This window comes from Andrographis paniculata, unplaced genomic scaffold (assembly GCF_009805555.1).
Source record: "Andrographis paniculata isolate CXL003 unplaced genomic scaffold, ASM980555v1 Contig35END, whole genome shotgun sequence".
Classification (NCBI taxonomy): Eukaryota; Viridiplantae; Streptophyta; class Magnoliopsida; order Lamiales; family Acanthaceae; genus Andrographis; species Andrographis paniculata.
The window spans coordinates 4,735,886-4,748,583 of record NW_026137568.1 but is presented as its reverse complement, the minus strand read 5'-3'; the positions used below and the strand labels follow the sequence as shown (position 1 = coordinate 4,748,583).

General features: G+C 39.8%; 1 protein-coding gene across 1 annotated transcript; it reads left to right on the top strand.

Moving 5' to 3' along the window:
• The first annotated feature begins 9,432 nt into the window (after positions 1 to 9,432).
• LOC127249197 (serine hydroxymethyltransferase 4) lies at positions 9,433 to 12,046 on the top strand. Its single transcript, XM_051271899.1, has 4 exons — positions 9,433 to 10,208; positions 10,799 to 11,189; positions 11,268 to 11,369; positions 11,601 to 12,046. Exons 1-4 carry the CDS (start codon positions 9,531 to 9,533, stop codon positions 11,843 to 11,845), a joined length of 1,416 nt encoding a protein of 471 aa, XP_051127856.1. The 5' UTR covers positions 9,433 to 9,530; the 3' UTR covers positions 11,846 to 12,046.
• The last annotated feature ends 652 nt before the right edge of the window (positions 12,047 to 12,698 follow it).

Below are 12,698 nucleotides of genomic sequence, written 5' to 3'. Positions count from 1 at the left end.
AACGAATTCCAAGATGTCTTCGTTTGGTCATATAAAGAAATGCCCGGTTAGACCCGAAAGTTGCGGTCCACCATCTAGGTGTGAGGAAGGGAGCTCGCTCTGTAAAGCAAGCGCAACGAAGATTCCGTCCTGAACTCATCCCTCAAATTGAAAATGAAGTCAACAAACTCATTGAAGTAGGGTTCAACCGGGAAGTCAAATACCCCAAATGGATTTCCAACATCGTGCTTGTAAAGAAGAAGAATGAACAAATCCGAGTTTGTGTGGATTTCCGGGATTTGAACGAAGCATGCCCAAAAGATGATTTTCCTTTACCCATAACTGAATTGACGATTAATGCAACGACAGGACATGAAGCGCTTTCTTTTATGGATGGATCATCTGGATATAACCAAATTCGTATGGCACCTGAAGACGAAGAGTTAACCGCCTTTTATACACCGAAAGGTATCTATTGTTACAAAGTTATGCCTTTCGGATTGAAAAATACTGGGGCAACCTACCAAAGAGCAATGCAAAAGATCTTTGATGACATGCTACACAAAAATGTAGAATGCTATGTTGATGACTTAGTTGTCAAATCCAAGAGAAAAAAAGATCACCTGCAAGACTTAAGAAAAGTTTTTGAAAGGTTGAGGCGCTACCAATTAAAAATGAATCCTCTCAAGTGCGCTTTTGGAGTCACCTCCGGAAAATTCCTCGGATTCATTGTCCATAGTCGTGGAATTGAGATTGAACATGCAAAGATAGATGCCATCACAAAAATGCCTGAGCCTCGTAACATCCACGAGCTGAAAAGCTTACAAGGGAAATTAGCATATATAAGAAGATTTATCTCTAACCTCGCTGGACGATGTCAACCTTTCAGCCGAATCATGAAGAAGGGAGTGCCTTTCCATTAAGATGAAGCGTGCAAGAAGGCATTCCAAAGTATCAAAGACTACTTGACAAAGCCACCAGTGCTGACAGCCCCAATTCCTGGACATCCGTTGACGCTTTACATCGCTGCACAAGAACGTTCAGTTGGAGCCTTGTTAGCACAGGAAGCCAATAAAAGGAAAGAAAATGCCCTCTACTACCTCAGTAGAATGATGACACCAAATGAACTAAATTATTCACCGGTGAAAAAGATATGCTTGGCGCTCATCTTCGCCATAAAAAAGTTGAAGCATTACTTCAAAGCGCACACTATCCGGTTGGTGTCCAAAGCAAATCCCTTAAAATATGTCATGTCAAAGCCTGTCCTTTCTGATCGACTCGCGAGGTGGTACCTGCAGCTGCAACATTCGAAATCATTTATGTACCACAGAAAGCTGTAAAAGGAAAAATATTGGTTGACTTCCTTGTTGATCATCCCATCCCCGTTGAGTGGGAGTTGTCTGACGACTTCCCTGATGAAGACGCGCTTTTTCTCGAAATCACCCCACCATGAAAAATGTATTTTGACGGCTCATCACACAAAAATGGAGCTGGAGCCGGAGTAATATTTGTCACATCACAAAGAGAAGTCCTTCCATACTCTTTTGCCTAAAAAGAGAAGTGTTCAAATAATGTGGCTGAGTATCAAGCACTCATCCTCGGCCTAAAAATGGCGGTAGACATCAAGCAACGCCAACTTCAAGTATACGGGGACTCCAAGTTGGTTGTAAATCAAATCACTGGAGAGTTCGAAGTGAAGAAACCAGAACTAATGCCTTACTTAAAGTATGCTAAGGCACTCATTGAGTTGCTCGGGGATGTCTCTATTGAATATGTCCCAAGGAAAGAGAATAGGCAAGCTGACGCTCTGGCTAAACTGGCATCGACTCTATCCATCCCGGATCAACAGGTGTACATTCTGATACGCAAAGTTTGGGTGGATTCCTGCAAGTATGAAGAAGAAGAATGTGTTGAAAATGAGGTAAATCACCTCATCGAGGTGTTTGAAATTGAAGAAGAAGAAGAAGATTGGCGGCAACCAATACTAGATTTCTTAAAATATGACAAGCTCCCGAGTGACCCGCGCAGACGAGCAGATATCCGAAGAAGAGCTGCACGCTATGCCTACTCTATCGTCGGTCGTTCGACAACATGTTCCTTCGATGCCTCGGCAATCATCAAGCCAAACAAGCTATGGAGGAAACTCATGCCGGAATCTATGGAGCTCATCAAGCTGGCCCAAAGTTACACTTCCGAATAAAGAGGACGGGGTATTATTGGCCAACCATGGTTAAAGACTGTATAGAGTTTGCACGGAGATGCCAACCGTGTCAATTTCATGCTAACTTTATCAATCAACCACCGGAACCATTGCACCCAACTATTGCTTCGTGGCCATTCGATACTTGGGGCATGGACGTCGTAGGACCACTCACAAAGTCGTCCGCTGGACATCTCTATATCATGGCCGCAACTGACTACTTCTCCAAATGGGCAGAAGCAGTTCCTTTGAAAGAAGTAAAAAAGGAGACGGTAGCTGACTTCATACGAGTCAACATCATTTACCGTTATGGGGTTCCTCGGTGTATCATCACTAATAATGGAAGATCTTTCGCCAATACTCACATTGACAAGCTTTGTGAAAAGTTTGGCTTCCAACAAAAGAAGTCCTCGATGTATTATGCACCGGCAAATGGACTCGCAGAGACATTCAATAAAATACTTTGTAACTTGCTGAAAAAGGTTGTCTCCAAATCAAAAAGAGATTGGCATGACCGCATTGGTGAAGCTTTGTGGGCCTATCGTACTACATTCCGCACTCCAACACAAGCGACGCCATACTCACTTGTATATGGGGTCGAAGCTGTCCTCCCATTGAAAAGACAAATTCCTTCACTAAGGATTGCTCTTCAGGAAGGATTGACGACCAAAGAAAATGTCAAATTAAGACTCGAAGAGCTAGAGGCTCTCGACGAGAAAAGACTACAAGCTCAACAAAGACTGGAGTGTTATCAAGCACGATTGTCTCGAGCTTACAATAAAAAAGTCAAATCACGATCCTTTCAAATCGGGGACTTGGTTCTTGCTGTGAGAAGGCCCATTGTGATCAACTTTTGTTTGGGAAATAAATTTTTATCCAAGTGGGATGGACCCTACGTCGTCACTCAGGTCTACACAAATGGTGCATACAAGTTGACATCTCAAGACGGACTCCGGATAGGGCCAATCAATGGGAGGTTCCTCAAAAGATATTATGCGTGAGTCCTTCAAATCAAATCAAGACTCCTTAGCATGAGAATAAACTGAAAAATAATAATAAAAGCAAATTCAAGTTGCTTTGAACTACGTTATGACTTGATCCCTTTACCGGGTACGTAGGCAGCTTGAGATATACCTTCAAGTTCAGTCAAATAAATAAGTAAAAAAATAATAATAAAGGATTTGGGTAAAAAAAATGCCCGAGAAAAAAAATAAAAAAAAAGAAGAGAGAATTTAAATTTATTGATTAGCAATCAAAATGAAGAGTACAAATTGATCTTAAACATTAAGATTATACAACTCTTCTTTGCTAATATCCAACAACTCTTCTAAGCTTTTTAAGTATTTTTCGTCTTGCGCGGGGACATTCTCTACGGCAGCGAGTTCATCATTGACTTCAGCAATTTGAATGGTGATATTCTCATTAACTCCTTGACGTCGCTTAATAAGGGAAATATTCTCTTTTTTTTTGTTCTTGTAAAGAGCGAAGCTTCACGTCAATATTCTCCACACACCCCTCTAACTCCTTGATAGCTTCGCACTCCTCAACATGCCTCGTCTCAATGTGCGACAAGCGATCTCTAATCTCGGAAATATGTTGGTTACGAGCCGCCAAGGATACGGCGTCGATCGAGTCAGAACATGCCTCATCAAAAGATGCAGCGTCATCAAAAAGGGCCTTGACTCGGTCCTCAATATGAGAAATGTCAGAATACTGAAAGCTTTTCATTGATTTGAGCACTACGTCAACCTCGTCCTTAATCGAGGAAAGCAAACGAGCTGGTGTCCTCAAAAGCTTACCCTGAAGATCCGACCATACTTTTCCTATATATTCGCGTTGGATCCCTTTCAAAAAATCCAAGCCACAGAATTCTGAAACCGCGGGCACAACGGAATGAACAACTATGGGCTTGGTTGGAGCATCTTTTACTTGCTCATTGCAAACACCTCTGCTTTCCTCAATCACCTCAACAATGGAATCTCGGCTCGCCATCTTTTCATCCATACTCGGGATTCTTTGCTCCAACTGAAAAAAAAAGGGATAAAAAAAATCATGTCAAAAAAAAAAGAGAAAAAGAAAAAAAAAAAAGATAGAAGTTATCTCTCTCGCGAAATCGCTCGAAGAATGGTGTCGGCTCGAACGAGGACTTGATGGGTTGATGATATGGGGATCTCGACGAGCTCGCTTCCAATGAACATCATGCTCACTACTGCTTCGTTCAGAGACAGAAGGTACCGCCCGCTTTGAAGAACCGACATTAGGAGTACTTGAATTTCCATTATTCCTCTCAGGAACACCCGGGATAAGTAGCGGCATTTTTCGAGCTTTATCCGATGGCTTGGTCTGATCGGTGGTCTTTTGTACCGGCGGGATATACTCATCCAAGAAAGACCCGCAAACTTGAGTCCACCACTTCTTGTATACGTTGGAAGAAAATCCCCTCGGAATCGCAGGAATGCGTGGAAGAATAACTTCGGCTGAAGATTTCAAGTAAGTGCTTTGGTGCCAATGTTGATAGCCTTCCTCAAAAGCGCAGCAACGGACGTCTTTCAAAAGAACTCCGAGAATCTCTTGGAAAAAACTAATTTAACGGCAAAAACGGTGGGGACTATACGGCTCCATGAAAGCTCGTAGTCTTTGCGCTTCCCGTCATCAACAAACCGTACATCGAAGTCTTTCGTGATCATGGTGCAAGCCCAACGAAAGTAGTCACCGCGCAAGATTTTTCGGCATGCAACATCTGCTCTATACGCACGAGCACTAACAGCTCCGGAGTGTTTCACCATCCCCGGACCACGGATTCCCTTCCATACGCCGTAGTGGGTCTGAAAATACTTAGCGATCCATCCGGTCAAAAAGTAGAGAGGAATTGTCGACCGAACTTTCCCAGGACATGATGAATCTGCGATCTGGTTCAGACCTCTATAAATACTGGTTAAGATTGGAATGGCCAAGCTTACTCGAAATCCCGACGCTAGGACACTTGCCATCTTGAAAGTTGAAGGACGTATCAAACCAACATCGTCGAATGGAAGCACAAAGATGCAAAGCCAACAAGAAAGGAACGCTGCGAGAAAAGTCTCCTCAAGGTGCTCCTGTCCAACTTTGAGTTTGGCAAAAGATGACTCTTGCGCCTTCGACCATGGCTCGTGGGCACCAATCTCTCCGGTAGGATTATAAGTCGCGTCAGGCCGAGAAGAACGAGTAGACTCCTTGCCGCGACGAATTTGAGGACGCTCGTATTTGACGGTCTTTTTGCACAAAAAAAAAATCCAGTCGGTTGCGCTGACGCCACGTCGACCTTTGTCACGACTCCCAAGAAGGTGATAGGCATGCAACAGGTACCGGCACGAACGGGGAACCAGCTTCCTATCCTCTTTACTGCCATATAGCTCATTTGCGCTTGGTACCACCTCTTCGTAAAATGAGCCGAGTATGGGGAGGCCCGCCAAGGACGCCAAGTCACGGAGAGAGATCGACACTTCACCGGCGGCAGTCAAAAGGGTGTTGGTTTTGGGACACCACGCCTCGCAAACGGCCTTCACGATCTCCGGAGAATAGTCGTAGAAGAACAAGGAAGCATAGACCGCATCGTAAATGCATCCTCTCTTTAGTTGAATCTCGCATCGATCCAGCACATCCTCCACCCATTCCCAATAGCAGGCCACGTACGAAAAGTTGCCATGAAAGGAAGGAAGACCATTCCAAACGCACGCTCCCTCCATGATCCGCCGCCCCAAGGTTGGAAGTGGAAGAACATCGTTTGGCATGTGTTGATGGAGTGAGGATTGCAAAGTATGCTTTCCGCCAGCGACATTCCGAGACCACGTATTTGGGAAATTTGGGACCTCCAAGCGAGGGCGAGCAGCTCCGCGTCCTATGAGTGGTGGATGCACCAATAGACGAGTCGACTTGTCCAGCGGTTGACTTTCAAACTCTCAAATTACCAACTCGGCGTTTCCAGAGGGGGAGGAGACATCCTTGAAGTAAGCCATCTCGCCTGCAAAAAAAAAAAAACATAAGCAAAGATCAAAAGATGAAAAAAAAAAAAAAAGAACAACACAAGAAAAAGAAGCCTACCCTAGAATGAGAGAAATCAAAGTTGTGAGAAGTTGAGAATGATAAAGTTCTCTCATGGTGAGGGGTTTATATAGTGTCTAAAAATTGAGATGACATACATAAGGGAAAGAAGAAGATAAAGAAATAAAGAGAAAAGGAAAGAAAAAAAAAAGGAAAAAAGATAAAAAATAAAAATAAAGAACAAGGAAAGAATATATATACATATATATATATATATATGATATGTATATATAAAAAAAAAATTGCAAAAAAAAGTGCCAATTTTGCATAAAAAAATGGCAAAAACGCCATTTTAAAAAAAATAATAAAAAAATAAAAAATTTGCAAAAAAAATGCCAACTTTGCAAAAAAAATGGCAAAAAAAAGCCATTAAAAAAAAAGCAAAAAAGAAATTCTTTTTCTATGTTTCGAGACTCGTTCACGCCTTAAACATTTTGCGTCGGCTTAAATAAGTCTCAATGGGGCATTTTGTAGCCATTAAAAAATTAAATGTCTAAATTAAATTAAATATCATGTATTTTGAAAGAAAATAAAATTCCAATAATATAAATATATGGTATTTAATTATGCACATATGTTAATTTTTGTACAAAAAATATCAACCATTAATGCAAAAATCTGCTTAAAATGGAAGATATCGTATAAATATTACGTGCATAAATAGAGCCATAATAAATTTGGCAGGAAAATAAATTAATCTTGTCAATAAAGGAAGCATATAAATTAATATCTTCCAAACAAGGCAATGATATAAAGATCTTGTCAATAAAAGAAGTATATAAATTAATATCTTCTAAAAAAGATAATGATATAAATATTTTGGCGAGAAAGGAAGGTGTACAATCAAATCCGTCAAGAATGGAAAACAGCATCTGGTGGAAAAGAAAATATTATAAAATCTTTTCATTCACGTGGCACCATCCGAAAAGGAAGCCAAGGCCACCCTCCCCTATAAATAGGAGCCTTAGCCAATTCATTGAGACACCGAAGTTCATTTGAAGACTCGCGCAAGGGTAAGTCTGTCTAAACTCTCTGCAATGTTCTTCATTGTTTTTCGTGTCATTCGAAGCGTTCTTCGTCGAAAAGTCACCGATTTGGACAAATGATCCAATATTGGTTGACGAATCGATGGAGTTAACGTTCTTCGTCGTATGTCCGAGCCGGATGAAGGATCAAAGTTCTCAAAGCCATCGAGGAATCCATCAAAGCCAAGGAAGAGCCTCCAAAGTCGCTCCCAAAGCTTCAAGATGTTCGTCGCGTTCTTCATAAAAGGCGCAAACCAGGCCCTCTTCGATCCAAAAGTCAAAGGGACACGCCGCCAAAAGCGTTATGGAGCACCAAATCCCTCCCTCAAGGATCAAATTCCGTCGGATCATCCAAATGAGGTATCAATCCAAAGTCAACGATCAAAATCGCCAACATGGATACCAAAGTCTTTCAAAAGCCGGCGAAGTCAAACTGAAGACCAAAATCCCTTCGGATCAAAGAAGCCACCCAAATTCAAATTGGAAAAATGGATTGACCCGGAGAGAGAATCAAATGATCCGAATAGAAAATAGGACCCGCATATATTTAAATCATATGTAATTTGTACGATTTTGTGTTTATAAAAATATAACAAAATTTTTTTGTCTACAATAATTATACATGATCATGTTGTTACACGGTCATGTATATTTCTATTTTAGTTTAAAATTTTATTTTTTGTTATATTTTTTTAAAAAAAATATTTTGAATTTAAAATAGTTGATATAGTTAAAATGAACAAAATCAATAGTAATTATAATATAATTAAAATTTATCAATTTTAATTCAAATATAAAAATTTATAAGATATATTTTTTTGAAAGATTTTGTCTAAAATTTTATTATTCATAAAAAAAAAAAAAATTCTCTTACAAACATCCAATTATACAACTATTTTTTAATTTTGTATATTATAGTAGTATTAAAAATTAATTTATTATTTCAATACAGTAATTGGATGTTTGTAAGACAAAATTTTTTTGCTAAATAGTAGTAGAATTTTAGACAAAATCTTCCGAAAAAACATACTCGATAAATATTTATATTTGAACTAAAATTGATACATTTTAATTATATTATGATTATTATTGATTTTTTTTTCATTTTAACTATATCAACTATTTTAAATTAAAAAGAAAACAAAAAAATAAAATTTTAGACTGAAAAAGAAAGGTACACGGCCATCTAGACTTATACATCGTCGTGTACCAACATGATCATGTATAATTATACACTGAAATATACATGGTCATAGAACAACATGGCCGTGTATAATTGTACATGGCCGTGTAACAATATGACCATGTATAATAACATGACCATTTATAATTATATAATGAAATATATATGGTCATGTAACAACGTAGGCGTGTATATAATTGTACATGGTCGTGTATTTTCCAAGTTAACTGCCACATCACATTCGATATGTCCACGTCAGCAATTTCCGTTAGTTTTTTAACGGTGAGACTAAAATTGATTGAAATTGTTTATAATGAGACCAAAATTTATTGAAATTGTTTATATTATGACTAAAATTAATAAATTTTTTATATTCTAACCAAAATTGATAAATTTTAATTATATTGAAACCAAAATTGAATTTTTCCTATAAATTAATATATAAAGAATAGATAATAAAAAATAGAAATATATATATACGTATATTTTGTCCGTACCACTCTCAACCTAAAATTCAAATGGTTGGGGGTTTTGCCACTAAATTACACGTTCATCCCCTTATGTGAGTTGTTGTTTTTTGTATATTTAAAATAAAATTAATATATATTATTCAAAGAAATTTAAGGCATATGCTAAAACATTTTAAATATTATATTTTAATAAAATATATATACTATAAATTTAATTTTATTAAAAATATTATTTTATTTATGGTTGATATTAATTTATTAAAAAAGTAAAAAAATTTAAATGTAAAACTAAATTATTAACTGTAAATTATGATGATGTTTAACCTTAAGAGTTAGTTATATTAGTGTGGTGGTTTAATCTTAAGTGGAAATTAAAGTGGATCTAAATCTAATGACAAAGAAATGCGAAAGAAATTTGTGAGGCCACAACAACCCCAGGGGCATTCTCGTCATTTGAGCAACCCCGATCATCTTCCTTAAATGCCCCCCTGCAGAGTAATCGCAGACTGCACTGCCTCCCTCCCCACCGCCACAACCACCACCAACCGCCTCCCTCCCTTTCTCTCACTCTCTCTCTCTCTCTCTCTTCCTCCATGGATCCAGTCTCGGAGTGGGGCAACACCCCTCTCGTCACCGTCGACCCGGAGATCCACGACCTCATCGAGAAGGAGAAGCGCCGGCAATGCCGGGGGATCGAGCTCATCGCCTCCGAGAACTTCACCTCGTTCGCCGTCATCGAGGCGCTCGGCAGCGCCCTCACCAACAAGTACTCCGAGGGGATGCCCGGCAACCGCTACTACGGCGGCAACGAGTTCATCGACGAGATCGAGAACCTCACGCGCTCACGCGCCCTCCAGGTCTACCGTCTCGACCCTACCAAGTGGGGCGTCAACGTCCAGCCCTACAGCGGCTCCCCTGCCAATTTCGCCGCCTACACCGCCGTCCTCAACCCCCATGACCGCATCATGGGCCTCGATCTGCCCTCCGGCGGCCACCTCACCCACGGCTACTACACCTCCGGCGGGAAGAAGATCAGCGCCACCTCAATCTATTTCGAGAGCCTGCCCTACAAGGTCGATTCCAAAACCGGCTACATCGATTACGACAAGCTGGAGGAGAAGGCCATGGATTTCAGGCCTAAATTGATCATCTGCGGCGGAAGCGCTTATCCTAGGGATTGGGATTACAAGCGCTTCCGGGAGGTTGCCGACAAATGCGGTGCCCTTTTGCTCTGCGATATGGCGCACATTAGCGGCCTCGTAGCTGCTCAGGTACATCCATAATTACAGATCTGTGCTCGATCCCATCAATGGCGATGATTTTAAATGCCTCCTTTTCTGTGCTTTCGATTTTCCATTCATGTCGGTAATCGGATTCCTTGTTTGTGCATAATTTTGCTTTCGTTATGGCCATTAGCCTTGACGATTTAGCTTTGGTGAAATTTTGTGGGGGGATTTCTTCTGGAGTTGTGTATATATATGTATGTATGTATGTATTATCACTGGAAATGGGGGAGGGGGATCATAGATTTCAAGTTAATTGATGAATTCCTTTTAAGGTCTTAGGGTGTTGAATCGGAGTACATTTCATGTCAGTGAGTTTCAGTGAAAGCAAGATCTGATTCGGTTGTCAATAGCAGAATTTAAATTCCTTCTTCGATTGGAATTGAGGAACATTTCAATTTGAGATCTAATCTTTTTGGGTAGAGAGATGGTTATGAATGATTTAAGGATCAGAATGAAGTTGATTTATGTAGTTTCATGTTGGAATTTGGATCCCTTTTAACATGATGTCTTGTGCATTTGGAGATGAGAAAAGAGGGGTTTCTTAATCGTAATATTGCATATTTCATGACCTCTAGGAAGCAGCGGATCCGTTTGAGTACTGCGACCTGGTGACGACGACAACTCACAAGAGCCTGAGGGGTCCAAGATCCGGCATGATCTTCTACCGCAAGGGCCCGAAGCCTCCGAAGAAGGGGCAGCCGGAGGATGCAGTGTATGACTTTGAGGACAAGATCAATTTTGCTGTTTTCCCTTCTCTTCAGGGAGGTCCTCACAATCACCAAATCGGGGCGCTAGCTGTTGCCCTCAAACAGGCTATGTCCCCTGGATTTAAGGCATATGCAAAGCAAGTCAGGGCCAATGCGGTTGCGCTCGGGAAGTTTCTGATGAGCAAAGGGTACAAGATTGTCACAGATGGTACCGAGAACCACTTGGTTCTGTGGGATCTTCGTCCTCTTGGGTTGACTGGTAATACCTCTAAATTTGGCCGTATATTATTAATGTTTTTCTAGTCTTGATTTTGACTGTCGGTATTGGCTTTTGCAGGAAATAAGGTCGAGAAGCTCTGCGATCTGTGCAACATTACGGTCAACAAGAATGCTGTGTTCGGTGACAGTAGTGCTTTGGCCCCTGGTGGGGTTCGCATAGGTATATATATGATGCTCTGCATTTTGTTTTCTTGTTTTTGGTGTGAATGTGGAAGTGAAGGATTTATAAGATTTTGAGCTCCACTTGTTTGATTAGGTTTACATTTCATATAGTTGGAAATTGGAGCATCAAACTTTATGCTCTTAGGGCATAAATTGGATTCCCAGTATTTGTTGGTGAGAGAGAGTATGAACTTGTTTGAAGGAACACGTGTATTTTATTGCATTGCAGGCACTCCTGCAATGACATCGAGGGGTTTGGGCGAGAAGGACTTTGAGCAGATCGGCGAATTCCTCCACCGGGCTGTCTCAATCACACAGAAGATCCAGAAGGAGCATGGGAAATTGCTCAAGGACTTCAACAAGGGGCTGGTCAACAACAAGGACATTGAAGAGCTGAAGGCGGATGTCGAGAAGTTTTCTTCCTCGTTCGACATGCCGGGCTTCAAGATGTCTGACATGAAGTACAAGGATTGATTGATCAAACTATGAACATGACGATGATGATGGTGATGATGGCAGCAGCTGATCGATCAGTAATGAGCATCCATCACATTTCTTGATGGTGTTTATTTTGGCTATCTTTTATCTTTATCTTATATATTCACGTTTCAGTTGTGTTCCATGATTAAATTTTGGCTTGAAATATTTTATCTAATTAATCTCCATTTATTATTATATTATGCGATTTGGTGAAAGTGTTGGGATTGTTTGTTTTGTATCCGAATCAATATGAATTTGAATTTGAATCTGAATCTGAAATCTGATGGATATATCTTTTTCTCCTCCTCCTCCTGTTGCGCTTCCATTTTGATAGTCATGGAAGCATCATCTCATCTCCCCAAAACAGTCATGGAAGCGCTTCCATGACTATCAGTTCGATTGAATAGTCAATTGCTGATGTAAATCAAAATGTCTTGTTTCATGTCAAAGCGTTATCAATCCTTTGGTCAATTCAAGTGGCATAGCACACGATATAGAACACATTATATAAGGTTTAGGGGGATTCGATTTTAAATTTCCTGTTTTATCTCATTTTTTTTTTCCTCAAAAATATCAAATTAAATATCTATTTTTTATTTTTATATTATATTAAAAATTAATTTTACATCAAAATATCACATCAACACTATTTATATCATATCGTACAATTATTCAGATTCAAATACCAAATCCCAAATAAATATTCTTATTTCTATATAATATATATTCTTATTAGTTGTATTTAGTTTAGTTTAGTTTAGTTGATATGATAGTTGTAATAAAGTGAAATTCTCTCTCCGTACTATAACTAAGTATCAATTTACTTTTTGCATGTTGATATTTGAAT

Coding starts and splice junctions, on each gene's coding strand:
- LOC127249197 (XM_051271899.1), top strand. CDS start 9,531: ATGGATCCAGTCTCGGAGTGGGGCAACACCCCTCTCGTCACCGTCGAC. Junction 10,209..10,798: donor GCGGCCTCGTAGCTGCTCAG/GTACATCCATAA, acceptor CATGACCTCTAG/GAAGCAGCGGATCCGTTTGA. Junction 11,190..11,267: donor TCGTCCTCTTGGGTTGACTG/GTAATACCTCTA, acceptor TGGCTTTTGCAG/GAAATAAGGTCGAGAAGCTC.